Here is a 19,587-nt window from a genome sequence, read left to right on the forward strand (position 1 = left end):
ATATTCTAAAGCAGATGTATTAAATAAAAATTGCTTAAGAGTACATTTGTCCATCCTAGACATTTGCTTTCCTTATTTTCTGTTTTTAGCAATTGTACATGACACATTTCCAAGAAAACAGATGGGTTTCTTCAACTTGAACTTTACTTTAGATTCATTACATTGATAATAGAGTACTTGAGAGGACAAGTCTATACTTATGAAAAAATGGCACCAGCTGTTGTGACTAATGTGGACGTTTATTGACTGAAAATTATTAGAGCAGATGGATCTTTTCAGACTTCAAAACATGTAAGATCAGAAAAATGAGAAATTTCCAATTTTGATAAGAATATAAGATTGATGCAATACAGTACTCAGATTGAGGACGTTGTCTGGTTCATTGCAGAATTTGTGGATTCTAAACCCCACAAATTCGAGACAAAGTGTGGCAAAGGTCATTTATAATAATAATAATAATAATAGTAATTTTCAGTCTGTTTTGTGTTTGTATTCTGGTTCTAATGTAATCTACATGGAATTTGCTTATTTGTGACAAGAAGTAAAAGAGAATGTAAATTTTTTCATACATTGTACTGTAATTATAGCATGTAATATATAGTTTACACTTTTTATGCTCAGATTACACTTTTTTGCCACTATATATTAGATGGATGAAACACATGCTTGATGGTCCACCAAGAGGTTAAATCGAAATTCCCAAACCATGATCCTTGTCCGAATATATACAGATTTACCTGGGATTTGAAGTCAATGTAACCAGAATGAAAATAGAAATTATGGATGCCTTTTCAAGTAGAAATGCAGTATAATACTTGTGTCCATTTATTTCTCTACCTTATCCCAATGTGCAAGGGAATTAGTACCTTCAGCTCATATCTAAATGCAGACAACCTTCTTGTCCTGTGATAAATCCTTTGATGATATACTAGCTGCAGCCTTTATCTTTTAAAAGAGTGCAGTTTATATAAAAATTTGACTGTTTTTTAAGAATGATGTTCGATGTTCTAGCTGTGACCTTTATCATTTTTAAAGAGTGCAGTTTATGTTTTTAAGAATGATGTTCTAGCTGTGGCCTTTATCATTTTCAAAGAGTGCAGTTTATGTTAAAATTTATCTTTGTATTTTAAAAATGATGTTATAGCAGAGACTGTTATCATTTTCAAAGAGTACATCATATGATGATTTTCTAGCTGTGGACTTTTATCATTTTAATGAGTGTGGTTTGTATCATTTTAAACGAGTTCAATTTATTTCAAAATTTGACTTTGTATTTTAGGAATTTTGTCTAACTTTTGATGCTTTGCGGGGTGGGATACATTTGAAATACATTCAGCGTGATATAGCAAGTTAAGTGCTGATGTGACATGAAACCTAACCCTACCTTACATACCATGTTTTCCTTGGAAAACTGACAACATTGATTGACACCCACCTTGTACTGCAGAAAATGGATGAGGACCAATGGATATTTAATCAAAGGGTTCATTTAAAGTATTTTGCAAGTTAATTTTGTCCATGAAATTGAATGAATTGAGTACCATGTAATTAGATGCCAGATTAGCAGTTTTTGACCAGATGAGCTGATCAGATATAGCAGGCAGTTAAACCTTACCAGTCAAGATGGAGGGTCAACTAGTGTGTTTAGGGGGGAGGGAAGATTGATAAATCAACATGCATCAATGCTTCACTGGATGCATTTTCATAGATAAAACTTGGAGAGTTCTGGGAAAATTACTGTTAAAGTGAATTAATAACATTTATTCTCATGGATCATTGAAAAGAACAAAAACCTAATTTTACTGATGGATTTGTTAATGTGAGTTATATTGGAGGTTGTATAAATTGTCTATGTTGATGTGAGGCATATTGGAGGTTGTATTCTGTCATTGTTGATGAGAGTTATATTGGAGGTTGTATAATGTCATTGTTGATGATAGGTATATTGGAGGTTGTATTGTCTTTGTTGATGTGAGGCATATTGGAGGTTGTATAATATCATTGTTGATGAGAGGTATATTGTAGGTTGTTTACATTGTCATATTACTGATTTGTGCAAATAGGGCATTAGAGGTTTATCCCCACAAATTCAAGACCAGGTGAGGCAAATGTCTTTTATGTATGGAGCTGCCAACCATCATGATTTTGACGTGAATTTCACTACTCTGGACAGCAATTCATAGATTTACACCATATGCAAAACAATCACAAAGTCAGAAATTCTCAGTTGTCTTAAATCATGAATAAAATAACCATAGTCACATTAAGTGCTAGTCATGATACCAGCAGTGGTGTCAATAATGGTCCCATACCATTAGTCATAATATTAGTAGAACTATTTCCAGTTGGTACAGTTTGGAACTTTTTTTAAAATGGCGTATATTTTTAGCATCTGTATATCATTTAACAAACACTTAGTGAAGACAGCTTTGGAAAGAATTTAAGATGTGATTATTATATTTGGATAATTGCTGTTAGAATTACCCATGAACAGTTTTGTGCCTGAAACCAAAGTTGAATTTGGGTGGAATCGCTGAACATAGAGAACAGGCTTTTTGAAGAAGCATGACTTGCCACTTGAGATTTTTTCACCAATTATTTTCAGAATTCAGTAATTTTTCTCCCTCTTTTCATTATATGCCTATACCAGTCTAGAGGGTTGGGAGCTCTGTAAATAGGAAACCAAAGTTAAATGCCAGTCTGGAGGGTTGGGAGCTCTGTAAATAGGAAACCAAAGTTAAATGCCAGTCTGGAGGGTTGGGAGCTCTGTAAAAAGGAAATCGGAGTTAAATGCCAGTCTGGAGGGTTGGGAGCTCTGTAAATAGGAAGTCGGAGTTTCAGGAGCATAATAAAGAAAGTGTCAAACAGATTTAGAAAATAAAACTCCCATACCAATGCTAGGCATCTGCAATAGTTACCAATAAAATTCCCATACCAATGCTAGGCATCTCCAACAATTACCAATAAAATTCCCATACCAATGCTAGGCATCTCCAACAATTACCAATAAAATTCCCATACCAATGCTAGGCATCACCAACAATTACCAATAAAATTCCCATACCAATGCTAGGCATCTCCAACAATTACCAATAAAATTCCCATACCAATGCTAGGCATCTCCAACAATTACCAATAAAATCCCCATACCAATGCTAGGTACCTCCAACAATTACCAATAAAACTCCCATACCAATGCTAGGCATATCCAACAATTGCCAATAAAATTCCCATACCAATGCTAGGCATCACCAACAATTGCCAATAAAATTCCCATACCAATGCTAGGCATCACCAACAATTGCCAATAAAATTCACATACTAATGCTAGGCATCATCAACAATTACCAACCAAGACATGGTATTCAACTAATAAATATACTTTATGAGACACAGTAAGAAACTAATATACTTCATGAGACATGGTATGAAATTAATATACCTTATGAGACATGGTATGAAACTAATATACCTTATGAGACTTGGTATGAAACTAATATACTTCATGAGACACAGTAAGAAACTAATAAATATACTTCTTGAAACATGACTTGAAACTGTGTATGAGTGTGTGTGATTTGGATTTTTAGCGTAGCTTTAACAATTTTTCAGTCATATTGCTACGATGTCTGCAGTGTGGCAGTTTATAGTGATGTTCAGCACTAGGGCATCATGCCGCAGACATGTAGCATGATGTCCCACCCAGTCACATTATCCTGACACCAGGTTGACCAGTCCTAACACTAACCTCTTAATGCTGAGTGCCAAGTGAGGCAGCTGTTAGAACCATTTTTGTAAATCTTTGGTATGACTCGGCCGGGGATTGAACCCACGACCACCTGCATCCGAGGCGGACACTCTAACCACTAGGCTGCCGAGTGGTGAGACTTTAAAGTGATAAATATACATCATGAGACTGTATGAAACTGATAAATATACTTTATGAGACTGTATGAAACTGATAAATATACTTCATGAGAAAGACTTGAAACTGATAAATATACTTCATAAGACTGTATGAAACTGATAATATACTTCTTGAGAAAGACTTGAAACTGATAAATATACTTCATGAGACTGTATGAAACTAATAAATATACTTCTTGAGAAAGACTTGAAACTGATAAATATACTCATGAGACTGTATGAAACTGATAAATATGCTTCATGAGACTGTATGAAACTGATAAATATACTTCTTGAGAAAGACTTGAAACTGATAAATATACTTCATGAGACTGTGTGAAACTGATAAATATACTTCTTGAGAAAGACTTGAAACTAATAAATGTACTTCATGAGACACTGCATGAAAGTAATACATATACTTCATGAGTGTATGAAACTGATAAATATACTTCATGAGACGTGACTTGAAACTGATAAATATACTTCATGAGATGTGGCTTGAAACTGATAAATATACTTCATGAGATGTGACTTGAAACTGATAAATATACTTCATGAGACTGTATGAAACTGATAAATATACTTCATGAGACGTGGCTTGAAACTGATAAAAATACTTCATGAGATGTGGCTTGAAACTGATAAATATACTTCATGAGATGTGACTTGAAACTGATAAATATACTTCATTAGACACTGTATGAAAGTAATAAATATACTTCTTGAGACACTGTATGAAACTGATAAATATACTTCATGAGATGTGACTTGAAACTGATAAATATACTTCATGAGATGTGACTTGAAACTGATAAATATACTTCATTAGACACTGTATGAAAGTAATAAATATACTTCTTGAGACACTGTATGAAACTGATAAATATACTTCATGAGATGTGACTTGAAACTGATAAATATACTTCATGAGATGTGACTTGAAACTAATAAATATACTTCACGAGAATCTACAAATCTGATATGGATAGCATGCTTAAGTTTTGTGGTTGTATTATAATTTTCATTCACTGATCAATTTACAGATAATTCAGTGAATTTTTATTTTTATTATTTTTTTTAGTTTTAAATAATATGGCTGCATGTCACTGTTATTAAATATTGTAATAAAATCTTAGCTTAACTTTTCTAGTTTGTTTCAGTATCAAAAGTTAGATTTAAACTTCTGTACAATGTAACAGGGTTCGAAATAGTAGTACACTTGTCTGAAGCTAGTAAATTTCCTGTTGGTTTAGTAGTTGACATAATTTCAATAGTCCCATAGCTAGTAAATTTCCTGACTGACTAGTAGTTGACATAATTTCAATAGTCCCATAGCTAGTAAATTTCCTGACTGACTAGTAGTTTACATAATTTTAATAGTCCCATAGGTAGTATATTTCCTGACTGACTAGTAGTTTACATAATTTCAATAGTCCCGTAGCTAGTAAATTTCCTGACTGACTAGTAGTTTACATAATTTCAATAGTCCCATAGCTTGTAAATTTCCTGACTGACTAGTAGTTTACATAATTTCAATAGTCCCATAGCTTGTAAATTTTCTGACTGACTAGTAGTTTACATAATTTCAATAGTCCCATAGCTAGTAAATTTCCTGACTGACTTGTAGTTTACATAATTTCAGTAGTCCCATAGCTTGTAAATTTCCTGACTGACTAGTAGTTTACATAATTTCAGTAGTCCCATAGCTAGTAAATTTCCTGACTGACTAGTAGTTTACATAATTTCAATAGTCCCATAGCTAGTAAATTTCCTGACTGACTAGTAGTTTACATAATTTCAGTAGTCCCATAGCTAGTAAATTTCCTGACTGACTAGTAGTTTACATAATTTCAGTAGTCCCATACCTAGTAAATTTCCTGACTGACTAGTAGTCTACATAATTTCAGTAGTCCCATAGCTAGTAAATTTCCTGACTGACTAGTAGTTTACATAATTTCAATAGTCCTGTAGATTGTAAATTTCCTGACTGACTAGTAGTCTACATAATTTCAGTAGTCCCATAGCTAGTAAATTTCCTGACTAGTAGTTTACATAATTTCAATAGTCCCGTAGCTAGTAAATTTCCTGACTGACTAGTAGTCTACATAATTTCAGTAGTCCCATAGCTAGTAAATTTCCTGACTGACTAGTAGTTTACATAATTTCAATAATCCCGTAGATTGTAAATTTCCTGACTAGTAGTTTACGTAATTTCACTAGTCCCACAGCTAGTAAATTTCCTGAATGACTAGTAGTTTACATAATTTCAATAGTCCCACAACTAGTAAATTTCCTGACAGACTAGTAGTTTTCATTTTTTCATTAGTCTGATGGCTAGTTAAATTTTATTTGGCACCAAATAGCTAATGAAAAAGATTGGAAGTTTATTTGGCACCAAATAGCTAATAAAAAAGATTGGAAGTTTCAGCATGACTCCTAAATCTCTTAAGATAATAGTCCTTGTGGCTACAAAGAAATTTATAAATTCTAGGCCTGTTGTAACACTGAATTCGTGTTAAATTCTAGGCCTGTTACATTGTATTCATGTTAAATTCATGGCCTGTTACATTGTATTCATGTTAAATTCTAGGCCTGTTGTAACATTGTATTCATGTTAAATTCTAGGCCTGTTGTTACATTGTATTCATGTTAAATTCTAGGCCTGTTGTAATGCTGTATTCATGTTAAATTCTAGGCCTGTTGTTACATTGTTTTCATGTTAAATTCTAGGCCTGTTGTAATGATGTATTCATGCTAAATTCTAGGCCTGTTGTAACATTGAATATCTCATGCTACTTGTCCTTGAGACTACAAAGAAATTTGTTAAATTCTAGGCCTGTTGTTACATTGTATTCATGTTAAATTCTAGGCCTGTTGTAATGATGTATTCATGCTAAATTCTAGGCCTGTTGTAACATTGAATTTCTCATGCTACTTGTCCTTGAGAGTACAAAGAAATTTGTTAAATTCTAGGCCTGTTGTAACATTGTATTCATGTTAAATTCTAGGCCTGTTGTAACATTGTATTCATGTTAAATTCTAGGCCTGTTGTAATGATGTATTCATGCTAAATTCTAGGCCTGTTGTAACATTGAATTTCTCATGCTACTTGTCCTTGAGACTACAAAGAAATTTTTTAACTTACAGGCCTGCTATAATATTGAATTTCTGTTCATTCGAAGATATCTACAATTTGTTTAGAGCCTGATTTCAAGTCATAGGCATTATAACACTACATGCAAATGAAATGATTTCACCAAGTCATAATTAATGTCTCAAATGACACTTTCACAATTACCCTTAACCAGCATGACTAATGTGGTTGTCTATGTAGTCAGAATAAATCCTCTAGGGTTAGTAGGTCCTAGCCCAAGAATATTCCCATCATGCAGCAGTATCATATATATCCAATGGTAAGTCCATACTTGATTAACCCATCATCTAGTTCAACTGTACCTTATGTACGTGACAGAAAGCCCATTTTTAATGAAAAGGCTCTTCCCATATGTAGCTGTTTCATTTTTATACAGTGGCAAGTCCATGATAGATGATATTGCCATTCCCTTGAAACAGCTGTACCATTTTTATTGGCAAGTCAATGATAAACCATTCCCCAGTACTGCTATATCATATATATACAGTGGTAGACCCATATTCCCTAATACATATACCATATATATCCAGTGTTAACTCTATGCTTGATGATAGACCCATTCTTCTAATACATAAATACCAAGTGTTTTATCAATGCTTGATGATAAAAACCCATTTGCCAAACACTGATGTACCTTCCAGTGTTAAACCTATACATTTCCTAATACAGCTTAACCATATATATCCAGTGATAAACTCATACTCCTAATACAGCTTTACCATATATATCCAGTGTTAAACCCATGTTTGATGATACACCCATTTTCTTAATACAGCTGTACCACAGCTGTACCACATATAGCCAGTAATTAGCCTATGAAAGTAACCTATTAGGTGAAAGTTTAGCATTTAGAATTGGGAAGAACTATCTTTAAGAAACATTATTTTCCAAATGACAGTTTTTACTTTCTTAACTGTAAAACTAATTTTAATTGATGAATAGGAATGTCAACAGAACTTGACATTACGTTGGTTTCTGTCACATCTCCAGTAAGTCCTAATCAAACAATTTTGATTGGTGTCAATCACATCTCCATTACATTGGAGATCATGATTTAATCAAGTGTGTGTGTGTGTGTTTGTGTGTGACATTTGGACTTTTAACATAGCTTGAAAAATTTCTCAGTCATATCGCTATGATGTCTGCAGTGTAGCAGTTTATAGTGATGTCTAGTACTGGGGCATCATTCCACAGACATGCAGTTTCATCTCTCACCCAGTCACATTATCCTGGCACCAGGCTGACCAGTCATAACATAAACTTCATGATACTGAGTGCCAAGCAAGGCAGCTGCTAGTACCATTTTTGTAAGTCTTTGGTATGACTTGGCTGGGGTTCAAACCCACGATGTCCCGCATCCAATGGGGACACTTTAACAACTTAGTCCAACTGAGCTGTCTGATTTAATCAGTATTTCCATCAAATCTCCATTATGTCACAGGGCATTGTAACTTGGATGCTGATAATTTGATTGTGGTGAATATTTTAAAACAGTGTTTTCTTAAGCAGAATGCTAATGAGTACACAAGGATGATGTATATACTTCACTGCCTTGTCTCCAGCAATTTTTAATGGTGGAGTTGTCCAGTTAGGTGATTGTGAGCATCATCTGTTAAGAGAACACCCTTACAACAAAGATGTGTTTGATGTGATTTTGATTTTTAACGTAGCTTTAACAATTTTTCAGTCATATCGCTACAATGTCTGCAATGTGGCAGTTTATAGTGATGTCTAGCACTGGGGCATCATGCTGCAGACATGTAGCATGATGTCCCACCCAGTCACATTATCCTGACACCGGGCCGACCAGTCCTAACACTAACCTCTTAATGCTGAGTGCCAAGCGAGGCAGCTGTTAGTACCATTTTTGTAAGTCTTTGGTATGACTCGGCTGGGGATCAAACCCACGACCTCCCGCATCCGAGGCATACAACAAAGATGATTCTGACCTGCATTTTAGTGACTTGTGTTTCATTCAATTCATGACCATGTTATTTTTTTTTTATGTATACTGTATATTACTGTCTTACTTGGATTCATAAAACATGGTGAAAGGATGCATTTTGAATAGTACTAGACAATTATTTTGAAAGTAGGTCACTATGACTCATATTTCACATTTGACCAGGTGTGTGGTTGAGTAGGTAGGCAGGTGGTTTCACAATATATCAGCAAAAAACTGGCTAAATAGTGCCAATTGAGACTCCAAATTGTAAATTTTTAAATGGTTGTATGTTTTAATGTAAGATAATAGATTGTATTAATATGTTGTGTAGAAAAGAATGTTATCAATAGTTAGTTCTACTTTACAATTTCCATTCAAGCCACTGTAAACATTAGACTACTTATAGAAGGGTTTATGCATTCACTTCACTTTGTTTCATAAGAATAATTAAAAGGAATGATTATTTACAATTAAGTTGTTAAATAAGTTTTCATTAATAAATACTGGGAAGTTTGGATGACAGTGAAGGGACAAGGTCAGAAAACTTCCTATAATTGTTCTATATTATTTGGAAAATGTGTGGCAGTGAAGGGACGATGCAAAAGATCCAATAATTGTTCTATATTATTTGGAAAACATGTGGCAGTGAAGGGACGATGCAAAAGATCCAATAATTGTTCAGTTTGATTTGGATGACTGGCAGTGAAGGGACAAGGCCAGAAAATGTCATGTAATTGTTCTTTATTATTTGGAAACTGTGTCTTTTGTTGCTATAAATATGGAACCATATGTTGTCAGGCACTCTTAAAGTGTTTCAGTGGTCATGATGAGTTATTTTATTCACATTTATGTGTATTTGGGAACTAATGTGTATTTGGCAACTAACGTGTATGCCATGTACCTTGCCTTCATATAGCATATACTTGCCTGACTTCATGTGCCATGTTCCTGGCTGTATGTGTTGTACATTATAGATATACATGGCTGTGTGCATTATACCTGGTGTATGTTTCATACCAGTGTATATGCATTATATACCTGACGGTATGCATTATAACTAGCTATATGCATCAAATCTGGTGTTATGTGTTATACCTGACTGTGTGCATCATGCTTGGTGATATGTGTTATACCTGATTGTATGTGTTTTACCTTGCTGTATGCATTATACCTGGCTGTGTGCATCATAATTGGGGATATGTGTTATACCTGGATATGTGCATCATACTGGGTGGTACTTGTTTTACTTAGTTCTATGTGTTGTACCTGGCTGTGTGCATCATACTTGGTGGTATGTGTTATACCTAGTTGTATGTGTTGTACCAGGCTGTATGCATACTACCTGGCTGTATGTGTTATACTTGGCTGCATGCATCATAATTGGTAGAACGTGTTATACCTAGTTGTGTGTGTTCTACCTGGTTGCATGCATAATACCTGGCTGTATGTGTTATACTTGGCTGCTTGCATGATACATGGTTGTGTGCATCATACTTTATTGTATGCAGTAAACCTGGCTGTGTGCATCATACCTGAGTGTGCACAATATATCTGGCTGTGGGCTGTGTGCATCATACCTGGCTGTGCACATTATATTTGGCTGTGTGCATCATACCTGGTTGTGCACATTATATCTGGGTGTGTGCATCATACCTGGCTGTGCACATTATATTTGGCTGTGTGCATCATACCTGGCTGTGCACATTATATCTGGGTGTGTGCATCATACCTGGCTGTGCACATTATATCTGGGTGTGTGCATCATACCTGGCTGTGCACATTATATCTGGATGTGTGCATCATACCTGGCTGTGCACATTATATTTGGCTGTGTGCATCATACCTGGCTATATGCATCATACCTGTGTGTGCACATTATATTTGGCTGTGTGCATCATACCTGGCTGTGCACATTATGTCTGGCAATGTGCATCATACCTGTTAAATGTTGTACATGCCTGCATGCATTTTACTTGGCTGTATGGATGATGACTGGTTGTATGTGTTGTATTCGGCTCGATGTAGTAGTATACCTGGCTGTGTGTATCATGCCTGGTTGTAAGTGATATACCTGACTTTATGTATTATACATGGTTGTATATGTTGTACAAGGCTGTATTCTTTATACATGTATTTGGTTGTGTGTGTTGTAACTAGCTATATCTATGGTACCCGGCATACTTGGTTGATGTGTTTGTTATACCTGGCTATGTGCAGTGTACTTGGTTGATGTGTTTGTTATACCTGGCTTGTGCATTGTACTTGGCTGTGCACATGATGCCTGGTTGTATGTGGTGTATTAGGGTCTGTGTATACCTGGCTGTGTGTATCATACCTGGTTGTATGTGTTATACCTGACTGTATGTATTATACATGGTTGTATGTGTTGTACAAGGCTGTATGCTTTATATCTGGCTGTGTGTGTTGTAACATCTATAATACCTGGCTGTGTACATTATAGCAAGCTATATTGGCTGTACATTATTCCTGGCTATACTGGCTGTACATTATACCTGACTGTATGCACTATGTCAGGCTATTTTGTGCATTACACCTGGCTATATTGGTCATACATTATACCTGGCTGTATGCACTATGCCAGGCTATTTTGTACTTTATACCTGACTGTATGCACTATGTCAGGCTATTTTGTGGATTATACCTGACTGTATGCACTATGTCAGGCTATTTTGTGGATTATACCTGACTGTATGCACTATGTCAGGCTATTTTGTGCATTATACCTGACTGCATGCACTATGTCAGGCTATTTTGTACTTTATACCTGACTGTATGCACTATGTCAGGCTATTTTGTACTTTATACCTGACTGCATGCATTATGTCAGGCTATTTTGTACTTTATACCTGACTGTATGCATTATGTCAGGCTATTTTGTACTTTATACCTGACTGCATGCACTATGTCAGGCTATTTTGTACTTTATACCTGACTGCATGCACTATGTCAGGCTATTTTGTACTTTATACCTGACTATATGCACTATGTCAAGCTATTTTGTGCATTATACCTGACTGTATGCAATATGTCAGGCTATTTTGTGCATTACACCTGGCTATATTGGCCATACATTATACCTGGCTGTGTGTAATATGTCTGGCTGGTTATTTGCATTATGCTTGGCTTTGCATCAAAGCTAGCTGCATGCATTAGTTAGATTTTGTTGAGATAAATGCAATTTTTCAGCACATGCTAGGCTATATATGGCAGCCAGTATATTTGGTGGTGGAAGAGCCTGGGAAGAACTGCTGTTGAACTGAGAGACAGTCACATGAACTACTGATGTGAAGCATTTGAGTGATCAGTAAAGTTGAGTGCCTTAGACCACTTGTCAGCCAGGGGCACCCTGTATATGTTACACCTGTTTGTATGCATAATTTATTAGTGCTTAATATATCATTTGTTGCCTCTTTAATTAACCTGTCTGACTTAAGTATCTGCACAATGACAGTGTCCACTCAAATTTACTATTTTAACATTTTCTATGCAGGGAGACCATGTTTGGCTTGAGCCCAATGAGAAGGGTGAGTTTGCTGTTGGCATTGGTGCCAAAGTGGTCTTCCATGAGTCAGGACGATTGCGTATCCAGGATGATGATGGAAGAGAACACTGGGTGGACAAATCTCTTCAGATGCGGCATATGCACATATCCTCTGTACAAGGTGTGGAAGACATGATTATGTTAGGAGATCTCCATGAAGCTGGAATATTACGGAACCTCTTCATACGATATAAGGATAACCTGATCTACGTAAGTTATGATTTCAGGAATTTTATTTTCAGTGAATGCTGAGACATGGGTACTGCTTTTTCAATGTTTTGAAAGTCAGATGTCTTCTACATCAGTTTATATTTTCAACTCAAATGTCAGTATAATAGTATACCATTATTGACTTAGTTGAGGTGTATATTACTGACTTTTGTTGAGGTGTATATTACCGACTTTAGTTGAGGTGTATATTTTTGACTTTTGTTGAAGTGTATATTACTGACTTTAGTTGAGGTGTATATTACTGACTTTGTTGAGGTGTATATTATTGACTTTAGTTGAGGTGTATATTACTGACTTTTGTTGAGGTGTATATTACTGACTTTGACTTTTGTTGAAGTGTATATTACTGACTTTAGTTGAGGTGTATATTACTGACTTTTGTTGAGGTGTATATTACTGACTTTGTTGAGGTGTATATTATTGACTTTAGTTGAGGTGTATATTACTGAATTTTGTTGAGGTGTATATTGCTGACTTTGACTTTAGTTGAGGTGTATATTACTGACTTTGACTTTTGTTGAAGTGTATATTACTGACTTTAGTTAAGGTGTATATTACTGACTTTTGTTGAGGTGTATATTACTGACTTTTGTTGAGGTGTGTATTACTGACTTTGACTTTAGTTGAGGTGTATATTACTGACTTTTGTTGAGGTGTATATTACTGACTTTAGTTGAGGTGTATATTACTGACTTTTGTTGAGGTGTATATTACTGACTTTTGTTGAGGTGTATATTACTGACTTTTGTTGAGGTGTATATTACTGACTTTTGTTGAGGTGTGTATTACTGACTTTGACTTTAGTTGAGGTGTATATTACTGACTTTTGTTGAGGTGTATATTACTGACTTTAGTTGAGGTGTATATTACTGACTTTTGTTGAGGTGTATATTACTGACTTTGTTGAGGTGTATATTATTGACTTTAGTTGAGGTGTATATTACTGAATTTTGTTGAGGTGTATATTGCTGACTTTGACTTTAGTTGAGGTGTATATTACTGACTTTAGTTAAGGTGTATATTACTGACTTTTGTTGAGGTGTATATTACTGACTTTTGTTGAGGTGTGTATTACTGACTTTGACTTTAGTTGAGGTGTATATTACTGACTTTTGTTGAGGTGTATATTACTGACTTTAATTGAGGTGTATATTACTGACTTTTGTTGAGGTGTATATTACTGACTTTTGTTGAGGTGTGTATTACTGACTTTGACTTTAGTTGAGGTGTATATTACTGACTTTTGTTGAGGTGTATATTACTGACTTTAGTTGAGGTGTATATTACTGACTTTTGTTGAGGTGTATATTACTGACTTTGTTGAGGTGTATATTATTGACTTTAGTTGAGGTGTATATTACTGAATTTTGTTGAGGTGTATATTGCTGACTTTGACTTTAGTTGAGGTGTATATTACTGACTTTAGTTAAGGTGTATATTACTGACTTTTGTTGAGGTGTATATTACTGACTTTAGTTGAGGTGTATATTACTGACTTTTGTTGAGGTGTATATTACTGACTTTTGTTGAGGTGTATATTACTGACTTTTGTTGAGGTGTATATTACTGACTTTAGTTGAGGTGTATATTACTGACTTTTGTTGAGGTGTATATTACTGACTTTTGTTGAGGTGTATATTACTGACTTTTGTTGAGGTGTATATTACTGACTTTTGTTGAGGTGTGTATTACTGACTTTTGTTGAGGTGTATATTACTGACTTTTGTTGAGGTGTATATTACTGACTTTTGTTGAGGTGTATATTACTGACTTTTGTTGAGGTGTGTATGGTATTTTATGAACCTGCAAGCCTCATATTAACCAGTATGAAGTGGAGGACAATATGATGGTTCAAAAAACGTTATATTGACCTCAATATTGGTCTGTAAATTATTTTATTACATGATGAATTTCATCTTATTTCATTGAACATGCCATTTCAACTACCTACACCATTAAAATATATCGAGTCAAGAAGGTGACATGATATTACACAAATCACATGACCTGTTAGCCAATTAAATAGCTGGAATCGTGTTATGTAATAAGATGTATTTAAAAAAGATATGGTGATTTAAAAACTTATTAGAAGACTGGTTTGAAAAGTTAAATGAACAAGACTGCTTTCATGATTTTCCATGATGTAAACAGTTGTCATTTTTACTGTTGGACTTTTGTGACTAAAGCTTCCAGGAAGCATGAGATATGCAGATAACAGATTGCAGGCAGCATGAACCCTTTTTCTGTCTTGTTTACTACAATCCAAGTCCCAAAAAAATGGTAGACAACAAATGTTTCAATAAACCATTTGTTACTACAAGACACAAGCAATGCAACAGTCAGCAAGTATGCAAAACTAAACATTGTCCATTTAAAATTGAATAAATTTGTTGATCAGTTATGATGCTTTTAGGCCATTTTCTTGACTAATATTCTGTTCTCCAGTGTGTTATAATGCCTGACTAATACGTACATTTAGTACTCCAATACTCCATATAGTACTCCAATACTAGTAATCCAATACTCCATATAGTACTCCAATACTCCATATAGTATTCCAATAATAATACTCCAGTACTTCATATAGTACTCCAAATAGTAATCCAATACTCCATATAGTACTCCAGTACTCCATATAGTACTCCAATAATCCATATAGTACTCCAGTACTCCATATAGTGCTCCAGTACTCCATATAGTACTCCAATACTCAAATAAATCTAGGATTTCTGACATGCCTGCATTTGCATCATCATTCACTGTTTTTCAAATCACTGTAACATGTTCTATATACACTGCTCCAGTCTTTGTCATTTCTAAAAGGAATATGGCAGAAAGCAAAAGAGGTCACTTCAAAGTATCACCTTTTAATGAATTGGGTGCCATAAAACATAAGGATTATAGAAGATAATGTGTAATGCAAAACGTTGAAAATCTAGGTCTTAAGGTTGTATTGGAAGTGTGATCATTGCATGGGAAAGTTTTGGGATATTTGTTTTCTGATAGAAAGAAGTAGATTTTAAGATGTACAATGCCTCGAGCTGTACCGTTCATGAATTTGCTAATTTATCCTGTTTTCAAGACAAACCAGTAGATGACGAAATTGAAAATTTCCTATACATGTGAATTCAATAATTCTCTGTGTTATTATTTCCATGTCTTATAATGATATATGGGAATGATAATTACAGTTCATGCTTGTTATTATTTCCATGTCTTATAATGATATATGGGAATGATAATTACAGTTCATGCTTGTTATTATTTCCATGTCTTATAATGATATATGGGAATGATAATTACAGTTCATGCTTGTTATTATTTCCATGTCTTATAATGATATATGGAAATGATAATTACAGTTCATGCTTGTTATTATTTCCATGTCTTATAATGATATATGGGAATGATAATTGCAGTTCATGCTTGTTATTATTTCCATGTCTTATAATGATATATGGGAATGATAATTACAGTTCATGCTTGTTATTATTTCCATGTCTTATAATGATATATGGGAATGATAATTACAGTTCATGCTTGTTATTATTTCCATGTCTTATAATGATATATGGGAATGATGATTACAGTTCATGCTTGTTATTATTTCCATGTCTTATAATGATATATGGGAATGATAATTACAGTTCATATTTCTTTCAGTTTTCTTCTTATTATTATTGTTGTCATAGCAGTAGCTGAAAACGTGAAGTTTTCGTATTTAACTCGATTGCTTTCAAACTGTTGCATGGACAGTTATCACATTGTACTGACATGATCACTGTAAGTATTGGTAATCCTTGATTTAACTCCATTGCTTTCAAACTGTTACATGGACAGTTATCACATTGTCCTGACATAATCACCGTGAGTATTGGTACTCCTGATTTGTGGGGCCCCAAGTGGCCAAGTGGCCAAGTGGTCTAAAGTGCTCACCATTCCGGATCACTGCCATCTCACCTCTGTCTGCATGGGTTTGAGTCTCAGACTTGGCTAACGTGGGTATGTGAGAAAGCCTGCCGGTAGCTTCTCATGAGTCGGTGGTTCTTCCTAGGGTTTTCCAGGGTTCTTCCTCCACCAGTTATACTGGCCGCCATGTATAGCCTATCTTGTGCTGAAAAATGGCATTAAACACTACAACAACAACAACAACAACAACTCCTTGATTTAACTCCATTGCTTTCAAACTGTTGCATGGATAGTTATCACATTTTCCTGACATGATCACCATAAGTATTGGTACTCCTTGATTTAACTCCATTGCTTTCACTGTTGCATGGACAGTTAGTTATCACATTTTCCAGACATGATCACCGTAAGCATTGGTACTCCTTGATTTAACTCCGTTGCTTTCACTGTTGCATGGACAGTTAGTTTTCACATTTTCCAGACATGATCACCGTAAGCATTGGTACTCCTTGATTTAACTCCATTGCTTTCACTGTTGCATGGACAGTTAGTTTTCACATTTTCCAGACATGATCACCATAAGCATTGGTACTCCTTGATTTAACTCCATTGCTTTCACTGTTGCATGGACAGTTAGTTTTCACATTTTCCAGACATGATCACCATAAGCATTGGTACTCCTTGATTTAACTCCATTGCTTTCACTGTTGCATGGACAGTTAGTTTTCACATTTTCCAGACATGATCACCGTAAGCATTGGTACTCCTTGATTTAACTCCATTGCTTTCACTGTTGCATGGACAGTTTGTTTTCACATTTTCCAGACATGATCACCATAAGCATTGGTACTCCTTGATTTGACTCCATTGCTTTCACTGTTGCATGGACAGTTAGTTTTCACATTTTCCAGACATGGTCACAGTAAGTATTGGTACTCCTGATTTGTGGGGCCCCAAGTGGCCAAGTGGTCTAAAGCGCTCACCATTCCGGATCACTGCCATCTCACCTCTGTCTGCATGGGTTCGAGTCTCAGACTTGGCTAACGTGGGTATGTGAGAAAACCTGCTGGTAGCTTCTCATGAGTCGGTGGTTCTTCCCGGGGTTTTCCAGGGTTCTTCCTCCACCAGTTATACTGGCCGCCATGTATAGCCTATCTTGTGCTGAAAAATGGCATTAAACACTACAACAACAACAACAACAACTCCTTGATTTAGCTCCATTGCTTTCAAACTGTTACATGGATAGTTATCACATTTTCCTGACATGATCACCATAAGTATTGGTACTCCTTGATTTAACTCCATTGCTTTCACTGTTGCATGGACAGTTAGTTTTCACATTTTCCAGACATGGTCACAGTAAGTATTGGTACTCCTTGATTTAACTCCATTGCTTTCACTGTTGAATGGACAGTTAGTTTTCACATTTTCCAGACATGATCACCGTAAGCATTGGTACTCCTTGATTTACCTCCATTGCTTTCACTGTTGCATGGACAGTTAGTTTTCACATTTTCCAGACATGGTCACAGTAAGTATTGGTACTCCTTGATTTAACTCAATTGCTTTCACTGTTGCATGGACAGTTAGTTTTCACATTTTCCAGACATGATCATCATAAGTATTGGTACTCCTTGATTTAACTCCATTGCTTTCACTGTTGAATGGACAGTTAGTTTTCACATTTTCCAGACATGATCACCGTAAGCATTGGTACTCTTTGATTTAACTCCATTGCTTTCACTGTTGCATGGACAGTTAGTTTTCACATTTTCCAGACATGATCATCATAAGTATTGGTACTCCTTGATTTAACTCCATTGCTTTCACTGTTGCATGGACAATTAGTTTTCACATTTTCCAGACATGGTCACCGTATGTATTGGTACTCCTTGATTTAACTCCATTGTTTTCACTGTTGCATGGACAGTTAGTTTTCACATTTTTCAGACATGATCACTGTAAGTATTGGTACTCCTTGATTTAACTCCATTGCTTTCACTGTTGCATGGACAGTTAGTTTTCACATTTTCCAGACATGATCACCGTAAGCATTGGTACTCCTTGATTTAACTCCATTGCTTTCACTGTTGCATGGACAGTTAGTTTTCACATTTTCCAGACATGATCACCATAAGTTTCTGTACACTGTAAATATCAGTATCCTTGGCAGTAAAGGTGTCACCTTGACCTATTTTTCAGTTGACGCTACAATTCTCTGAGGTTGATCATGGTACCCTCATACTTTCTGATTATGTTAACATGAAAAGCAGCAGTGTACGTCAACAGTGTCTGAGAATTGGATAATTGTGCAGGTACTTTTCCTGCTCATGTTACAACTGTAGGTTTAGATGTATTTGTCTGCTTTTGTTTTTGTTATTTTGGGGAAAGAGTAAAAAATTAACTGTAATTTTGTACTTGTTTTTTAAGGATTCTTACATCTGTTTATGAATTGACTGTTATACATCCTATGCATTTATGTTTCAGACCTACACAGGGTCCATTTTGGTTGCAGTCAATCCCTACCAGATTTTGCCCATCTATACAGCAGAACAGATACAGGCCTATAGGGGCAAGAAGATAGGAGAGTTGCCTCCCCATATCTTTGCTATTGCAGACAATTCTTATCACAATATGCAGAGATATCAACATGACCAATGCGTCATCATCAGGTATCAGCAAATATTAACCTTGATATATCCAACCTTATTAAGATCTTTGTCCTTTATCATGCAAGATATTATCTTCCTAAAGTTTTTCCAAATTTGTCAATTTTTATTTTTAAAACTACTTATAATCATCACTATATTTCCAGGAAACTCTTGACATGCTGTTAACTGCTATATATCTGTACAGTCATGCATTCACCAGATTTAG

The 19,587-nt window shown here is 35.2% G+C and overlaps 1 protein-coding gene across 4 annotated transcripts in view; it reads left to right on the top strand.

Moving 5' to 3' along the window:
- The window catches only part of LOC149800512 (myosin-VIIa-like), a 246,110-nt gene that overhangs the window by 84,617 nt on the left and 141,906 nt on the right, over positions 1-19,587 (top strand). For all 4 annotated transcript variants that reach the window (XM_089960143.1, XM_089960141.1, XM_089960144.1 and 1 more), the window contains 2 exons: positions 12,520-12,780; positions 19,198-19,382. In XM_089960143.1, coding sequence (XP_089816269.1) covers positions 12,520-12,780; positions 19,198-19,382 — 446 coding nt within the window. The remainder of the gene's footprint in view (positions 1-12,519; positions 12,781-19,197; positions 19,383-19,587) is intronic.

This window comes from Sinohyriopsis cumingii, chromosome 5, assembly GCF_028554795.1.
Source record: "Sinohyriopsis cumingii isolate HCF-2022 chromosome 5, ASM2855479v2, whole genome shotgun sequence".
Taxonomy (NCBI): Eukaryota; Metazoa; Mollusca; class Bivalvia; order Unionida; family Unionidae; genus Sinohyriopsis; species Sinohyriopsis cumingii.